Source organism: Hemicordylus capensis, chromosome 6 (genome assembly GCF_027244095.1).
Source record: "Hemicordylus capensis ecotype Gifberg chromosome 6, rHemCap1.1.pri, whole genome shotgun sequence".
Taxonomy (NCBI): Eukaryota; Metazoa; Chordata; class Lepidosauria; order Squamata; family Cordylidae; genus Hemicordylus; species Hemicordylus capensis.
In genome coordinates, this window is record NC_069662.1 from 12,567,566 (window position 1) to 12,586,049 (window position 18,484).

The following is an 18,484-nucleotide window of genomic DNA, read 5'->3' on the forward strand; positions in this document are numbered from 1 at the left end:
TTTTATACCCATTGTTTTCACTGTGATACATAGCAGTTTTCCACCCTGAGTTCTCAAGTCTACATCAATCCCCTCTTTGATTAGTTAATTCAAAGTGAAGTTACCGCCATAGCTTTGAGAATTATGTGCCAAAAAACTACAGTCCTTAAAGCGTATGTCTGAAGTAAATGTCAGCACAAATTCATGCAAACATGATTCACCTCTAAATTTCCATTCTCCACCTTCATATTTCCACTCTTTCTTTTCCTATTTCTCATTATATACTTTAACGGGCTCTACCGTCTCCCCTTTAAAAGCTTTGCCATAAATATATTTTGGTACATGGACCCCACCTTCTGCGTGCATTCACAGTCATAAAATGCATATTTTACAGACAGTTTTCTGGGGAGATGGGGGGCAGATGCATTCTTCAGATGCATAAAGTGCAGTCATTTTGAACATGAAACGTAATTGCTGTGTGGAACCTGAATATGGCAGCCCTCTTATGGTCTGACGCAGTAGAAGGCTGCCTCCTGTGTCAAAATAGGGTCAAAATACACTCAGTGGTAGATCAGGGACAGGAAACAGAAGGTAAGGGCTGTCCCTGGAAACGAGGGTCTGTTGAAACATATGACATTTTCTGCTCAGTGATGTGGATCTGAAGTAGTATTCAGAAGAACAAAATGTAAAAGGTGTTAGGTGATAATAAGGCTACTACTCATTCATGCCTCAACTCAAGTATATCTAAGTGATTACAACTTGAGATGGCTCTTTCTCCAAAGAATACAGGGTGCCTGATGTGTGATTTCCAAGTTGTCTTTCCCTCCAGGCACCCCATAAGGGCATACCTGTTTAGCTTCTGTAGAAGAACAGCATAATCTGGCTACAGAACATTCCTTACATTAATACAACCATTTGCACAACAGCTCTGTAAGGGTGGTTGGGTTGCTATAAGCAGTAATTTCTGACAGTCTATGTGGCACAATCTTACCCTTCTATTAGACATGGACCAGAGAAAGAAAGAATGGTCCAGGTAGGAAATCATGACAGGCAGCACTTTCTATCAAAATATAAGAACATAAGAACATCCCTGCTGGATCAGGTCCAAGGCCCATTTAGTCCAGGATCCTGTTTCACACAGTGGCCCACCAGATGCCGCTGGAAGCCTACATGCAGGAGTTGAGGGCATGTCCTCTCTCCTGCTGTTACTCCCCTGCAACTGGTACTCAGAGGCATCCTGCCTTTGAGGCTGGAAGTGGCCTGTAGCCCTCCAACTAGTTACTTATGATAGACCTCTCCTCCATGAAGTTACCCAAATCCCTTTTAAAGCCATCCAGGTTGTTGGTTGTCACCACATCTAGTGGCAAAGAATTCAACAAATTGATTATGCATTGTGTGAAAAAGTATTTCTGTTTTTTGGTCCTAAATTTCATGGCAATCAATTTCATGGGATGACCCCTGGTTCTAGTGTGATGTGGCGCAGTGGTAAAACTGCCGCCCTGTAACCAGAAGGTTACAAGTTTGATCCTGACCAGGGGCTCAAGGTTGACTCAGCCTTCCATCCTTCCGAGGTCGGTAAAATGAGTACCCAGAATGTTGGGGGCAATATGCTAAATCATTGTAAACCGCTTAGAGAGCTTCGGCTATAGAGCGGTATATAAATGTAAGTGCTATTGCTATTGCTATGTGAGAGGGAGAAAAGTTCCTCTCTGTCCACTTTCTCCACAACATGCATGGTTTTATAGACCTCTAGCATGTCTCCCAGCAGTAATCTTTTTTCTAAACTAAATACAGCCCCAGGTGTTGTAGCCTTGCCTCATAGGAAAGATGCTCTAGGCCCCAGATCATCTTGGTTGCCCTCTTCTGCACCTTTTCCAGTTCTACAATGTGGTGACCAGAATTGTACACAGTACTTCAAGTGTGGCTGCACCATATTGTGCTAATGGGCAAATTTTAGATGGGTAAATGAGATAAGGGGAGCTGTCAATCATCCCTGGGCCCTGCCTCCAGGGTCAGAGTGGGGTTTAGGCTTTAGGGGAAAGGAGCTGTTCATGCTGATGGGCATATGTTACATGGGCAAATGAGCTAAGGGGAGTCATCAATAATCCCCCGGCCCCGCCTCCATGATCAAATGGAATGTTCATCATCTTTCAAAGCTGGGAGTCAAGCAGCTGGAGAGCAATACAGGCTTTCCGTTGTGGTAAGGAGCTGATCCAGGTGTGTTTTTCCAGATGGGGTCAGGAGAAGCAGGTGTGGGGCTCCGTGCTCTTCCCTGTGAATGCCTCAATGGCCCACCTGGGTTTTGGAAAGGACTCGGTGAAGTAAGTCTCAGCAGCTTCATAACCCAGTTCAGACTCATCTCCACCCAGCATTTTCTGCTTGGTCTGTTTCATAGGAATATATTTATTTATTTTATTATTATTTATTTTACATTTATATCCTGCTCTTCCTCAGACCATTGGTGGATCTAGCTCTGTTTTGCCTGCACAGACTGGCAGCAGCTTCTCCAAGCATTCAGGAAGGAGCTTCTCTCAGTGCTGTTTTGGAGATACTGCCAGGGAGGGAATTTGGAATCTTTGGCATGCAAGTGCTTGTAACTCAAAGAAGCAGAAACCCAAGAACTCCAATTTTTAAAAAATTCAGTTCAATTAAAGATAGTTAAAAGTACAGGTGGAATCCTATGATCTTCCTTTGCATCTAGTCACCCAAGAGGTGGTTAAGTGAACTGAGAATTTTCTTTAAAAGACACAAACATACTGAGAAATGTATGCATAATAGCTAGTTTATTAAGATTACAATGTGCTGCAGCCATGAAAAGGGATTAGTAGAAGATGTGGAAGACCCAAAAAGCAGCTCTTTGGGGTGGACATTTGGGAAAATATGGATGGGAGCCCGTTTGTTGATTTGTGAGATGGAGATATAATGGCAGTAGATGCTCATCCGAAAAGCCAGCCAATTTCTCGCTGTCAGGACCAGTCACGTCCCAGCAGGCACAGCTTGGGTTAATCTAGAGCTCGTGCTTGCAGATGTAGGCATTTCTTTTCTTGCATGGAGCATCATTCCACTGATTAAAACCTAAAATGCCAAAATAAGTATCTCATTAAGCACATTGAAGAAAAAAGGAAAACGTCTTTCACAAGTGGTTTGGAAACCACCACATTCAGACGAATGGTATGTAAATTATGGCAACTACATGCAACCAAATAATGGAGATTAGCCTTGGCCTTTGGACTCATGAAGTGCTCTATAAAGCTGAACAAGGAGACCATTGCCAATCAGGCAGGTTTACATAAAACTCAGCACTTTGGTTGAGCAAGGTAAATCACTTAGGATGTCAGCTTCCTTACCTGTAGAACGTCTCAGCTCCACACAATACTCAGCCTTCCTATAGTTGTCTGGCTGGCGTGGCATCCAAGCCTTATAGTTGTAGGTTGATTCATCAGCCCATCTCCATCTCCGAGTCTATAAATATGAGACAGAACATAGCCTATGATTAAGAAAATGAAAATCCCAGAAAGTGGAACTCACCGTCAGAGTAGTGCAAGAATAAAGATCAACTAGAGATGTTGGCAGCCAATGGGAAGCTGTTGCAAACACAGATGGAGAATGTAGAGGAAGACTGCCATAGAAAATGATGGAAAGTAGTGTACAGGGTTCAGTGTAGATGAGGCTACAGTGGCAGCTCTAAGGAACCACCAGTGACTGATCACCATAAATGGAGTATATGAAAGTTGCTCACCTGACTGACATCACTCAGCCCAATCCAGACATTGCTCAGGACTGTCTGGTAAGTGGAGATGTATTCAGACACCAAATGAGTCTCTTGCACAGTGAGAATGGAGGCGAGATGTGCCCCAGGGCCATAACTCTGGCACTCAATCTGAGGGTGAAGAAGAAACAAGAGTTTGACCCCACATTATTGCTTCCAGTCTGTAGGAACTGGTGCAGAATGGAAGCTTTCTGGATTTGAAACTTCTTTAACTAAGGACATGTTTACAAAGCATAATTGTTAAACTGCCCCTAAATGTGATAGGTCTGAATTGGGTGTGAATAATCAGGAAATTTGTGTTGTTGTGAATAGGTCAGTGAAAATATTGGTCCAGTGTGTCTCTGTTGTGAAAAAACGTCTCAAGGATTTGGAACAGGCCCCCTATGAAAAAGGACTTATGCATTTTAATTTACACCAAAAATGAAAGTACTGATAAAATTATGCACTATGGAGAGAAATAACATTTTCATGCCCTGATATTGAAGGAGAGGAGAGCTGGTATTGTGGTAGCAAGCATAACTTGTCCTCTTAGCTAAGCAGGGTATTTATACACGAGAGTTTTTCTGTCTCCCTGCTAATACCCCTGCTAACTTGGCACCTCCAGTGACTGTTGCTGGTTTCTGTCTTATGTTTCTTTTAGATTGTGAGCCCTTTGGGGACAGGGATCCATCTTCTTATTTATCTATTATTTCTCTGTGTAACCTCCGTGAGCCATTTTTGGAAGGGCGGTATAGAAATCAAATAAATCAATAAAAAAATAAACAAATAGAAATCTCCTCATCAACCCCGAAATGCAGGAACCATCATATTTGGAATGTTTGAAAAGGCTCAGATTAAGGGAACACAGAATGTTGCATTCTCTTATATATTTTTTTCCTGAGCATGTGATCTATTTGAATTGCTTCAAAGAAATTCAGGCTCTGAGAACTGGATTGTGAGTTTCCAGTTTGTTACAGCTTAAGTTCCGAGACCCACTTACAGTAACAGCCTCCCAAATGCCTGTATTCTATTCCGTGCTCTGGGGACCACCAAGCAAACAAATATGTCAGACATTCTATGACTTCAAGAAGAACGCTTCTTACTTCAGCCTCTTGCCAAGTTTTCTGATCATCGAAATATGCATAGCAGTTGCCCTGGTTTTGCAGCCATTCCCGGGCACAGGAATCAGCTTCCAGTGCATGGAGAAAGGAGATGAAGAGGAATACAAGGAAAGACAAAACAATTAGAGCGTCGTTTTTTTTTTAAAAAAAGCTCTTTCTTAAACAACAATTAAAAAAACCCCTCTGTCTTGTTTCCCAGTATAGTTTTCCCAGACTTGCATCCTATGAAATTCCCTTTGGGTAAAGCTACCTGGATCCCTCAAGACAGGGGCGGGCAACTTTTGGGACTCCAGCTGTTGTTGAACTACAACTCCCAACATCCCTAACAACAATTTACTGTGGCTGGGGATGATAGGAGTTGAAGTGCAACAGGAGCTGGAATGCCAGAGATTGCCTCCCCCAGGCTTTATGTCTAATAGATCACCTGATTTGCTGTCAGAGAGTTGCTGCTAGGCCATGGGTAGGCAACCTTCAGCACTCCAGCTGTTGTTGCCTACAACTCCCCTCATCCCCATCCAAAACAAATTGTGACTGGGGATGATGGGAGTTGTATTTCAGTGACAACTGGAGTGCTGGAAGTTGCCCACCCCTGAGCTAGGAATTTACTCATTACTACACCTGCCGATAAGAAGGCATCATCCCTGCCTACCTTTTCAAGCAGTGAGCTGCTACTACTATTTATATTCCACTTTTTACCAAAAAAAGTTTGCAAAGCAGTTTACATAGAAAGAGGAGAAGGAGAAGATAGTTCCCTGGCCCCAAAGGGCTCGCAATGTAGAAAGTAGCCCGAAGTAGACACCAGCAACAGCCACTGGAGGGATGTTGTGCTGGGGTTGGGTAGGACCATTTGCCCACCCTCTACTCTTTAGTATAAAGAGAATCTCTTTAACCACCACTTTGAAAGGTGCCTTTTGCCCAGTTAGCAGGAGTGCTAACTAGCAGATCTGTTGATGAATAAGTTGATTTCACATATGCAAAGAGCAGCATAGGGACATCCTGGGAGGACAAGGAGGGATATTTGGCTGCTGCATCTTTTTCTTTCTTTTTAAAAGTCTACTTTTTAGACAACAGACTGCTAGGCTATGCTGCAGAAAGTTTGTTTTGGATTGTACTTATTCACTGCCTTCTGTGATGTGACATCATTTGAGAAAGACCTGATCACTTGTAGGCAGTTATCTGTCCTGCTCCTTTGTTCTAATGAGCCAGAGATTTAGCTGGCTTGCCATTACTTAGCACCTGCTTTTGTTTTAATGAGTGCTCAAGTCTGACAAAGATTTCCCCATCATTCTGATTTTCAGTATTCCTCAGTCAAATAAAGGAATGTTAAGACAGGTATCTACATACAATGTGATCTAAGTAGGGTTGTGTCCCCCCCCCCGTTTTGTTTTTGTCCCGAATCCAAAACACCCCCATTTTGTTCTTTGTTTGAAATCAGCCAATCCGAAACACCCCAATTTTGTTCTTTGTTCGAAATTGCAAAATCTGAATCCAAAATGTGTTAAAAAAATGGCCCCAGGGCAAAACGAGTGGGTGGGGGTGGTAGTGCCCAATGGGTGGAAGCTACCACCCACATTTCAGAGGAACTGGGCAAAGGGCTGATTTTTGGTGAGTTTTTGAAGTTTAAGATTTTTCCCATAGGGAATAATGGAGGTTTCAGCAAAAGTATAGCTTCACGTTGGGTGGAAAGGGGTGGCCCAGAGCAGAGTTGGGTGGGTGGTAGTGCCCAGTGGGGGTAAGGAACCTGCCAAAATTATTTCAAAGGAATTGGGCAGAGGGCTGATTTGTAAAGATTTAATGGAGTTTACGCATCTTTAAGGTTCTTCCCCATAGGGAATGATGGAGGTTTCAGCAGCCCCATAACTGCACTTGGGGGGCACCAGGGTGGCCCAGAGTGAGTGGTAGTGTAGAGCATAGAGGGTGCCAACCACCCACATGGGTTGCTAACCCATGGGGAACTGGGTTATGTTGTTTTTGAGATGTTTTGAGTGTAGATTCTCTGGTAGCATATGAGAATGGATTCATGGTTTGTTGTTGAAAATCTCATATGCTACCAGAGAATCTACACTCAGAACACCTCAGAAACAACAGAACCCAGCACCCCATGAGTTAGCAACCCATGGAGGTGGTTGGCACCCTATGTGCACTACAACACCACTCACTCCCGGCTCCCCCAGTGCCCCCCAGCTGAAGTTATGGGTCTGATGAAACCTCCATTATTCCCTATGGGGGGAAACCTTAAAGATGCGTAAACTCCAACAATTCCTAAGAAATCAGCTCTTTGCCCCATTCCTTTGGGACAGGGCAAGTGGCAGGCACCCCTTGGGGCAACCCAACCCACTGTTTTGCCCCTCAGACCCCCTTTCTGCCCCAAATCTGCCCCAAAGACATGTCAACTTCAGAAATTCTTTAAAAATCAGCCCTTTTTCCAATTCCTTTGGAATCTGGGTGGCAGCAGGCACTCATTGGGGCGCTACCACCTGACCCACTCTTTTGCCCCCAAAGCCCCTTTTCTGCCCTGAATCCACCCGAAATAATATCAACATCACACATCAACAACAGCAGAGGTTTGCAAAGAACCAGGCAGATTTCCAAAGGTCATGCACATCCACACACCCCCCGCAGAAATGCAATTGATCTACACAAATGCAACTGATCTGTCCCATGCAGTGTGCACACTGCCCCACTGGCCAATGAGGGTAAATTTTACCCTTAAATTTCCTTAAAAGAAATAATGAGTGATTTCGAAATGGAGTTCCAAAACAGCCGAAACAACAAAATGTTTTGTATCCGAAACAGGGATGTTTTGTTTTGGCTACAAAATGTTCTTTTTTGAGCATTAGATGTTTTGTTTTGTCTACAAAACAGCCGAAATGGCCTGTTTTGTGCACAAAACATTTTGTATCCAAAACGAAACGCACATCCCTAGATCTAAGTGGACTCACCTCCTAAGAAACCGTTGGAGATCTGGATGCCGAGAAGGCAAAGGCCCAAGGACATGAAACACCTCATCTTCTTGATGACCTTTGGGAGGAATATACAGTAAACAGAAGAGTGGCGTTCATTGATTATCACTATGGCAAAGAAAGGGGGTGGGGGGGGGGGGAGGAAAATGGTTTTCTCCTCTTCCCGTCCCTGTTCTGCACATTTCCTCCTTCATTTGAACTGCATAGAACTGGGAAATGTGGAAAGATGAAAGAGAACATCACGGCACATTCCAGATATAAAAATTATTAACTTAAGCATCTTCTTTATCAATTACCTGCAGGCTTTTCCGTTAAAAGGAAAACTAATTGTTTCATCCTGAAGGGTGACCATTTTGGATATACACCAGAGGAAACAAGCCCTGCGCTGTGATACTTTCCTCAGATGTGATACAGCAAGCAGGAAAATAACACCTGTCACTAATGTAGGGGTAGGCAACCTTAGTTCTCCAGCTGTTGTTGAACTACAACTCCCAGCATCCCAAGCCACAATTTATTGCTGGACAGCCAAGGTTGTCTACCCCTGCATTAATGCCTTTAAGGACCATTTCACTCATTCGATGGGAGCTACCCCAGGTATGCCTCTTGGGTGCATATCCAAGAGGACCATGCAGACACTCCCTCACAAGTGTGGACCTTACATATTTACATATGCAAATATTTGTAAATCTTTGCATATTTACTCACAAGTGTGCACCTTACACCTGCACAGAATATATATTTGCAACTATGTGCCTGTCACATTCACACATTATACTTTAAGGTGCACATCTAAAAACTCATGTGTGAAGAGGCTCTCAGAGTCCCAAGCCCCAGAGCTGCTCCTTGTTACCAACTACAACTCCACCAACAAACTGAAGGCCAGATTTCATTCTGCACCTCACTAAATCAAGGTTTTCCACACTCCTTTAGATCTATATGGAAATGTCAAGTTCTGGATTAATTGGTCCTATTCAGAGCCCAGCATAGCATTTTTCCAGTGGTATCTGCTGGGGTCCACCTTGAGTTTCTTCCTTTTTAGATTGTGAACCCTTTTGGGCCAGGAAGTTGCCCTTATTTATTTATTCTATGTAAACCACTTTGAGAGCTCTGGATGAAGAGCATTGTATATATAATTCTAGCCACCTAATGGCACAGGGGGGAAATGTTGGACTAACAAGCAGAAGGTTGCCAGTTCAAATCCCCACTGCTACTATATTGGGCCACAGCAATATAGGAAGATGCCAAAAGGTATCATCTTATACCATGTGGGAGGAAAAAATGGTCAACCCCTCCTGTATTCTACCAAACAAAATCACAGGGGTCTGTGGGCATCAGGAGTCAAAATCAGCTTGACGGCACACTTTACCTTTAGTGGTATTTCTATTCAATCTTCCCTCTCAGGTTAATCAACCTCTTGCTTTCATTTAACATATCCCGTGATGTCTCTCATATGTTCTGGTTCATGAACCAGATCTTAAAGACTTTGAAAAAAAGTCTTTGAGGGGAAAAAAAAAATAATTCTGCACATCTACAGCATGCAGGAATTCACTCACCAAGGGCTACGAATCATCTTCCCATAATATTCAGGCACTCACCTGGAGATGCTCTTCTCTTCCACAGACAGGTGCTGTTGCCCGGTGAGCTGTGAGCTCTCTGACGGCCTCTCCCTTTTGGGGTGGCTGTTATATAGACCCCAGGCACACATGGTGCAATACCAGATAGGGGCAAACGCTTCAAGGAAGTCCTGGTCGGCAACCTTTTACTTTTGCACAATCTAAGGCTAAACCAGCATAAAGCAGCCTGTGACAGCTGCCATCAGCATTGCAAAAAGGGGGCCACTCTGCCCTTTCGTTAAGTAGGAAAATACATATTGAAACAATAGCCCTTGATCTATTTCCTTATGGCAGAACAGCATCATTATCACTGATGAATGTATTGGCAATTTTTCCGTATTTGCTTGGCCTTCTGCTCCAGGCAGTGATGTGATTTTCATGTCAAGCTTCAATATCTATCCCACCCCGCCCCACCATATCTGTCCAGGCTCTTTTCATTTATTTCATGAATATTTCACGTGTAGTGGGCAACCACAATGCTCATTAATGCCAAGAGAGCATCATAAAGATGACTTTAAGATTTTGCACCTGGGGCTTTTTTCTTGCAGAACAAAGATCAAAGTTTTATCCTGGGGCTTTTTGCTTGCAGAACAAGGATCAAAGTTTTATCCTGTGCACTTGCCTTGTAAAACTGTTGTGCTGAGGGCTAATCAGCACAATCACTAATAAATAAACAAGATGATGGCTAAATAAAGAGAATCACCACATTAAAAGTTGCCTCTTTGCCCAGTTAGCAGGGGATTCATCAATGCATTTTCCACTGATCCCAATAAAATAATATCCAGTGATTACATTTCTTAAAGTCCCTCAACCACAGATCACAATTTCCAATTCATTTTATGGTCCCCTGTTACTTGACACTGTATTGCATGCCTTTTCACTTCACAGTTCACTGTTCATTTTGTAATTGAGGAGGGATTGGGAATATTAAATTCACTGAACTGACTTGGAAAGCTTCATAAATGAATTCAATTTCTGAGCCGCAGCTAATTAAACTATATTTACTGATGAGATCATTTGTAATGAGAGAGACCTCAATGAAACTTGCAACCATACCATACTGCATTCAACACATGGGACAGGATTTCTTACACTATATGTGAGTAATTTGGATTTTTGCCCATTTTAATGTCAAAAACTGAGGAGCAATGATACAGCTAACCTCATGGCTTGAGTGGACCTGGATGTTCATCTGCTATGATACTGCTCTGCTAGCCTACTTCACAGGGTTGTTGTGAGGAAAAACCTAAGTATGTAGTGCACCACTCTGGGCTCCTTGGAGGGAGAGCGGGATATAAACTGTAAAAATAAATAAATTGAAATACTAAAAATAACTACTATTTTCTCTCAAAAAACAATAATAGCACCTCTGCTGACTGGAAGAACTGCAGGCACAACCAACCACAAACCAGTGCTTAGTAACAAGCCTTCTAATGTAAGTAAAGCAAACATTTCTAAGTCAAATGCAATTTGATGTTAAGCAGTGTAATTTATTGTAAATGAATTAATTGAAACACTTCAATCATGTCTTTCTCGAGTACTATTAATTGACTTGCATCATCCACAATTTAATAAACCTTTAAAAAAATAATTTAGGATGATGTTCTATTGTGGCACATATAGAGGTGTGTGTGTGTGTGTGTGTGTGTGTGTGTGTGTACACACACACACACACACACACACACACACACACACACTCTCTGCTTTTTGTTACCACTATTCAGCTTCATTTAAGATTTCTTTACTTCATGAGCTGAGCTTCAGTGATGGGTGTGTGTGTGGAATTTAAAATCTTGTCTCTGGGCCCACTACAACCTTGCTATGCCCCGACTTCAATACAGAAACAGGTGTGGGGGTGTGTTGGCTCTCCAGAATTCCAGTATACTGGGAAGCATTATTGTGTAACCAGGGGTGTCCAATGCAGACATAGGTGTGGGGGTGCTCTGGGCTCTTTGGAGGAAGAGTGGGATGTTGACATAATGAACAAATTCCCTTATAGATTCGAACATCATGATGCCATGGAAGAAGGCAAGCGGAGCTGAAGGATGGAAGAGGCGGAGGTTGGAGGCAGAGGAAGCCAAGAGGTTGAGCAGGTTCTTTGTGCCCTTCTTTACAAGGGCCGGAACAAGTAGCTCCACACCACCTTCCACAGAGTCGCCAGCACCTGCTCCAGTGTTTTCGGAATCCGAAGGTGGATCAATTGCACATCCGCCACAAGTGGAGGAGGAAGTCCAGTCAGATGAAGGTGGATCAAGTGCACATCTGCCACAAGTGGAGGAGGAAGTCCAGTCAGATGAAGGTGGATCAAGTGCACATCCGCCACAAGTGGAAGTCCAGTCAGATGAAGAGGCTGCCACAGAGAGTGTGGACATGACAGGAGGGGAAGCTGGTGGTGATGTTGAGTCTACTGATGAGAGTGAGACTGAACCCGAGGAGGAGGAGGACACTATGTGCAGTGAACCGGATGCTGCCCAAGAGCCTCTAACTGTTAGGCTGGAAGTGATTGATCGGCATGACATCGGACTTCTGCAGTTTGACAAGGATACTGGAAGACCAATTCTGCCTGACATGCTGAGAACAGAAATAATAAAGCTGGGTTCAAAGTATTTCCAGAACTCTGAGGGGCCTTTCCTACCAACAAATAACCGTGCAATGAACAAGACTTGGTTCAGGAAGAGATTGGGAAGTGGCCGTGGTGAGGAGGTGACTCGCAAATGGCTGGTCTATTCCCCTTCTAAGAAGTCTGCATTTTGCTTCTGCTGTCTTCTCTTTTCCCAGTCAGACCATCAGTCAACATGGAAAGTGTTGGAAAGAGCATGGAAAGAGCAGGAAAGTGGATTCAAGCACTGGAAAGCACCTGAAAGGATTTCTGTTCATGAGAATGCCAAGAATCATCGGGAGTGCTTCGCACAGTGGAAAGAAATGGAAAGAAATGTAGCTGGAAACAGAGGACTCATTGATGCGGAACTTCGGTCACAGATTGAGAAGGAGAAGCAGAGGTGGCATGAAATCTTGACAAGAATCCTTAACTGCATCAAATACCTTGCAACTCAGAACCTGGCTTTGCGAGGACATAGGGAGTCACTTCAGCTAGACAAGGATGACTCCAATGTAGGAAATTTCCTTGGCTTAGTAAAACTAATGGCTACTTGTGACCCAATCATGAAAGAACACCTGACCCATGTGGAAAGTCATCCTGGATCCACCTCTTATCTCTCACCGGCAGTCCAGAATGACTTCATCCACCTGATGGCATCCACTGCTTGCCAGAGTCTACTGAGAGGCATTCGCAAAGCAAAATACTATGGCCTCATGTTCGACTCGACTCCTGACCTGGCACACCGTGAGCAGATGTCACAAGTAGTTAGATATGTACAATTTGATTATGAGAGGAAAACAGTCCGTGTGAGAGAGTCATTCCTTGGTTTTATCCAGTTAAGCTGGAAGAATGCTGAGAGCTTGACTGAAGACATCTTGAAAAAGTTAGAGAAGGACGGAATGGAGCTACAAGATTGTCGGTCACAGTGCTATGACAATGCTGCTGTGATGGCTGGACACAGAAGTGGTGTTTCCCAATGGATACGTGAGAAAAACAACCTGGCAGTGTTTGTGAATTGTGACAATCATTCACTCAACTTGGTGGGTGTACATGCAGCCAAACAGGATGTGATGACGGTGACATTTTTTGGAACCCTTGATGCCATCTACGTGTTTCCCCCCCGCTCAGCACAGCGCTGGCAAAAACTCAGAAACTCCATGCCTGTGTCTGTTATGTCAGAGTCTGAAACCAGGTGGAATTCAAGGACGGAAGCAGTGAAGCCAGTCAACAACCACCTGGAGGAGATACTTCAAGTTCTTCAGGACATGACAGATGATGAAGACGAGAACCTTGAAACCAGAAGTGATGCAAGGCAGCTGTGCAACCACTTGTTGACTTATGATTTTCTGACTCTACTAGGATTTCAGAATAACATCCTCATTCAAATTGACCATGTTCAAAAGAGGCTGCAGGTTCCTAGCATGAACTTCCACAATGCTGCTGTGGATTTGAAAGGCCTCCAGGATCGTTTGGATGGTGAGAGAGAAGTGCTGGTCAGTGAGGCACTCAACGTAGGGCTTGGTCTTTGTCAAGAATGGGATGTTGACTTTGAAAGACGTCCGAGATGGAAGAAACGAATGGCTGGTGAGAAATCAAGAGACACTGGATTAACAGCTAGGGAGGAGATGGAAAGAGTCATGAAGGGAACACTCGACCGTCTTCACAGAGAACTGGATGAAAGGTTCACTCGTCTGCATGACACTGATGCCAAGTTTGGGTTCCTTCTCAATATCGAGGGACTGTGCTACAGTGCTAACTGAGAGAACCTAAAGAAGAACTGTGAAAATTTTTGCAAACTGTACAGCTCTGATGTTGATGTGGAGCTATATGATGAGATTTTGGACTGCAGAATGTTGCTAGCAGCGCGGACCAACATGACAGTAGCAAGACCGGAACAGCTTCTCGAATTTATAGTTCAATATGGGGATGACAGCGTCTTCCCCAACCTCCGCATTGCTATACAGATCATGCTGACCATTGCAGTTTCCATTGCCAGCTGTGAAAGATCATTCAGCAAATTAAAGCTGATACTTTCCTATCTGAGAGCTTCCATGGGTCAAGGCAGACTCTGTGATCTTGCTCTGCTGAGCACAGAGAGAGAGGAAACTGACAAAACTAACTTTGATAGCATCATAGACCAATTTGCATCCATGAAAGCAAGGAGGGTCCAGTTATGATTTTCAGGCATGTCATAGTTTGCTAATTAGAAAATTACTGAGTGTGAGTTGTAATTTCTGCATTTTTGGTTGTTTATTGCATTTCTGGTTGTTTATTGCATTTCTGGTTATTTATTGCATTTTGTAATTTTTGGTAATTTTTGTAATTTTTGTGGTAATATAAGTTTTCTGAAACATGTGTGTCAGATGTTGGGGGTGTGTGGCCAGCCGGGGGGGGGGGGGCGCAATTTCAGTGCTTGCCCTAGGCGCCGTTTTCCCTAGTTACACCTCTGGATGTGCACAAACCTGTTTGGAGGCCCATTTATGGGCCTCCGAACAGGTTTGAACACTGGGGGTGTGTGTGTCACTTTAAGGGTGGGGGAGGGTGTACTTACCCCTCCCTCCAGTTTAACCCCCACCAGGGTTCAGTATTTTACAGGTCCTAAGGGGCAGCAGCGTACTTCCCTGCCGCCCCGTTTGCTCTTCGGCCAGAAGTGACTGGAAGTAGCTGGCACTCGTGACATGCTCACTCACATGCCCGGCAGGTGCACATATGCCAGCTACTTCCAGCCACTTCCAGCCGAAGAGCAAACGGGGCGGCAGGGAAGTATGCTGCCACCCTGTAGGACCTGTAAAATACCAGGCACTGGCGGGGGGAAAGCGGAGAGAGGAGTAAGTGCAGCCTACCCTGCCCTTAAAGTGTGACACCCCCTGCCATCGAGCGCAGGGGGTGGGTGCGTTTCCATGCACATCCCTACCACCATCCTCGTAAGAGCCCCAGACCAACGCAGTCTTGCACAAGCACAATTTCTGGCAATGTGAGGGTTCTGAGGGGCACTATTTTCTGTTGCTCCATGAAGGGATCATGATGACTTCCTAGGTCATAATTTCCCTCTCCTCCTACCTTGCTTGCAGAATTGGTCATCATATCCCGCTCCTCCTACCTTGCTTGCACAATGGCCAATCAGTAGCACACACAGCTTCTGAACAAGAGCAAGAAGCATCCCCTACCCTAGTGATCATTGTGAGAACTGCCCTAGAGTCTTTCTAGGTCAGCTTAACCAGAAAGGAACAAATAGGGACTGCAGTTCATCAGAAGGAAAAGGAAGAATGGGAAGACAGAGATGTGACTTCACCAAACCAGGCTGGAGTAGGCAGGGCCAAAGTTATCTGTACAGCTAATAGGAAATGACACCCCACATATTCACAGAGCTAAGAACACAGTTGCTGGGAAGGAATCATCCGCATTGGTGGTTTATTTGATGGACAAGGCTTGGGGAGTCCCTTACATACATTCTCCATACAAAAGAGTTGGGGACTAGAGACAGGGCCTTTTTGCATGTGGACCCTTGACTCATCTTTCTTGTTTGAAATTTAAGGCTCGATTTATGATGTTTTTAATTGCACTTATATAAAATAAAATAAAATGAGTGAAGAGGAGAGAACCCCCCCCCCCAGTTTGGGTGGAAGTCCCTTGATCTTTGTTGACCGTCCATGAGTCATCAAATCTGTAAGAACATTTCCAGACATCACTCAAGTGTGGGATTTTGAAAGCTGCCAAACAGCATTCCAAATGTTATCTTATGAAAAGGATTCTGTCCTCCTTCCTAGTGGGACCATACTCTCTGGCCGCACACCACAGGGGCCTCACGTGATTTCCATGGTGCCACCTGCTGGCTCGTTTTTGCATTCTGAGAAGAACCTGTCCGTTTTCATTACTCCTTTTGAGTCTCAGCACAAGCTCAGTTTCAGGTTGAGGCTTATACTTAAGGCAGGCAGGTTGCAACATCTGGATGAGATTTATCAATCTGGGAGTGGGGGGTTGTCATCGGAGTGGAGGACATCTTCTGGTCCTTGCCGGACAGAAGAATGGAAAAGGGGAGGAGAAAGGGAGAGAAGCCCCTTTGGAAAACTTGTAATCTGCCAATTGAGTTGTGCATGCCAGAGAACTATGTCAGTTGTGAGAGAAGCCTGGTGGTCACTTGACCCTGGGTGGGAAAGTGCAGTGCAGTTCCTGAATGTTTCCATGGATCTTGTAGCATTTGTTGTAGTCTCTCTATTTAAGGTTGAGCAGCTGCAGATATGGGAGCAGGCAGTTCCTTTGCCCATTTCCGATCAGATGCCTGCCACTCAGCCAGTTGAGTTCTGCTCACTTCAGCAGACTCAGGAAGAGAACTGCGTTTGCTGTCAACTGATTTGGACACCAACACAGACACGCTCCCACATGTTTCAGAAACAGATCCTGCTAGAGTCGATAAGAGCAGCCTTTCGGAGAGTTCTTAAAGCATACTTTCTTAACCAGACTTTGGCTAGCTGCAAGTTGGTTTTACTGTTGTCATTGTTATTTCAGTCTCTTTGAATTGCTTGGTTTTAGTCATGTAAACTGCCATGAGACACACATTTTTGGTGGTACTGATATACCCACGCAAACCATCCACGTTGGGAGGGCAATCTAACCTAAAACTAAGGCCTCGGGAACCACAGCACAGCCATCTTAATATGAAGTCCTATAACTCTCTATGCCTCTTCCACACTGGAAACTAAGGGGTTAATTCCCCCAGCCCTCTCTGCATATAGGGAAGTAACCTTTGCCTCTTAAGGAGTAAATCTGCTGCAGCTGCTGGTATCTTACTCTTCCGCTGAGAGAAACCTAGACAGGGGCAAGGAATGGGGAAAACAATAAGCTATGAACGGTGGATGTTGGGAAACTGATATGAATTAAGGGATGGTCAATTGTTCATTCTGATGTAATCAAAGGTGGATCTGCGCTGATGATAGGCTTTGCATTCCTTCTAAGACTTTTGTTACAGCATGATAAGATGACTAAGCTACACTCTGTGTATAAATACTTACCTGTAACTGAGGGTCTTCGCTCTCGATTTGGGTGCGCCCCGAAAGCCTTACTTGCTAGCAGTAAACATCCCATAAGCTTTTCCCTGTGTGTGTGTATTATTTGGCGTCGTACACCACCCAGACAAGAACCGGCTTTCACGGTTATATCAGTACAAAAATGTGTAAAAGAAGCAGACAAAGAAATGCATTGGCTGTCATATGAGAATTATTTCACTTAGGGGGAATTGCTTGCCAAGAACGGATAGTTTTCCCTAATGAGGCTTAACATCTATTGTAAAACAAAAGCCCTTCGGGTAATTCCAAGGGGTAATTTGTGTGAACAAATTATAGGGTCATAAAACCTTTTCCTTTTAGTTCATTCTCTAACAAACGCTACTATAAACATTATAATACCAAGGTTTGATACAAAAGGGGAAAGGAGAAAACCTTTCCATTAAAAAGCCTTGTATCCAAAAGACAACTTGCCATCACGAAAAAAATTGCTTCCCAATAAATAAATGAGTTAAAAGAGATCTTCTTGGAGAATAAATAACCAATAATAACCAACAAATAATCAAGGCTTGAAAAATTCTCTCTCTCTCTCTCGATCCAAAAAGATTTTAGTTATAAGTTTATTCAGTCATTGACCAGCAAACATTTACAATAAACCAGTACGTATTTTACAAATAAAAACCTGGACATATATAACAAAACCTGGCCATAACAGAAATAATATCAGTGTCCTCATTAGTTAAAAGATAATTTAAATAAAATACATCAGACCAGCCAGGGAAATTGTCTAACATAGGAGATAAAAGTCTTAAACGGGGTTCCCTATAAAAATCGCAATAAAGAATAATGTGCGAGGTGGATTCTATAACCCCTTTGCCACATGGGCAAAGATGTAAAAAATAGCGGAACTCCCTTGAACCTGCCATCCAATACTGCTGTAGGAAGAACATTTAAACGTGCTAAAGTGAGGGCTCGTCTAAATTTAGGGACAAGCACCACATCAAAATATTTAGCTGGTTTGAGATTAATAGTTTGACTCCCTAAGTATAAACCCTGCTTGAGCCATGCACCTTCTTGTTGAACTTCTATATCCAGGACACGTTGCTTAACTAACTTCCTGGCTTGCTCAATTCCTACAGTATGCAAATCCTCTATGGAGAGGCCCAAAAAAGGAAAATTTGCTCAACACAGCTCGTTTCCAGCTCGAATTAAAACCATCATTCATAGACAAAGAGGCTAAACCCGCCTGTCCAAAACTCAATTTTAACCAAAATCGAAAAATACAGCACCAGTATAAGGATTCCAACCTAATAAGACCAACTTCTCTTCTGATGACAGCATTCGGATCACAACATGGAACTTGCAAAATTGATCTAATAAACTTAGTCTGGATAGCCTCCAGTAAGGCAAAATTACTTGCAGGTCCCAGTTGGGCTCCATATAAGAGCAAAGGCAGTACTT

General features: G+C 43.7%; 1 protein-coding gene across 1 annotated transcript; it reads right to left on the minus strand.

The window, feature by feature from the left end:
• Positions 1-2,976: 2,976 nt before the first annotated feature.
• On the minus strand, positions 2,977-7,857 carry LOC128330882 (C-type lectin BpLec-like). Its single transcript, XM_053264243.1, has 5 exons — positions 7,791-7,857; positions 4,831-4,916; positions 3,719-3,859; positions 3,327-3,441; positions 2,977-3,054 (listed from the first exon to the last, which is right to left on the minus strand). The coding sequence occupies exons 1-5, from the start codon at positions 7,855-7,857 to the stop codon at positions 2,987-2,989; spliced, it is 477 nt and encodes a 158-aa protein (XP_053120218.1). The 3' UTR covers positions 2,977-2,986.
• Between the last annotated feature and the right edge of the window lie 10,627 nt (positions 7,858-18,484).

Excerpts from the sequence above, each read along its gene's own strand:
- LOC128330882 (XM_053264243.1), bottom strand. The coding sequence starts at position 7,857 with ATGAGGTGTTTCATGTCCTTGGGCCTTTGCCTTCTCGGCATCCAGATC. Across the intron at positions 4,917-7,790 it reads CTCCAACGGTTTCTTAGGAG|CTGATTCCTGTGCCCGGGAA; the intron begins GTGAGTCCACTT and ends ATGCACTGGAAG. Across the intron at positions 3,055-3,326 it reads GGAGCTGAGACGTTCTACAG|GTTTTAATCAGTGGAATGAT; the intron begins GTAAGGAAGCTG and ends TTGGCATTTTAG.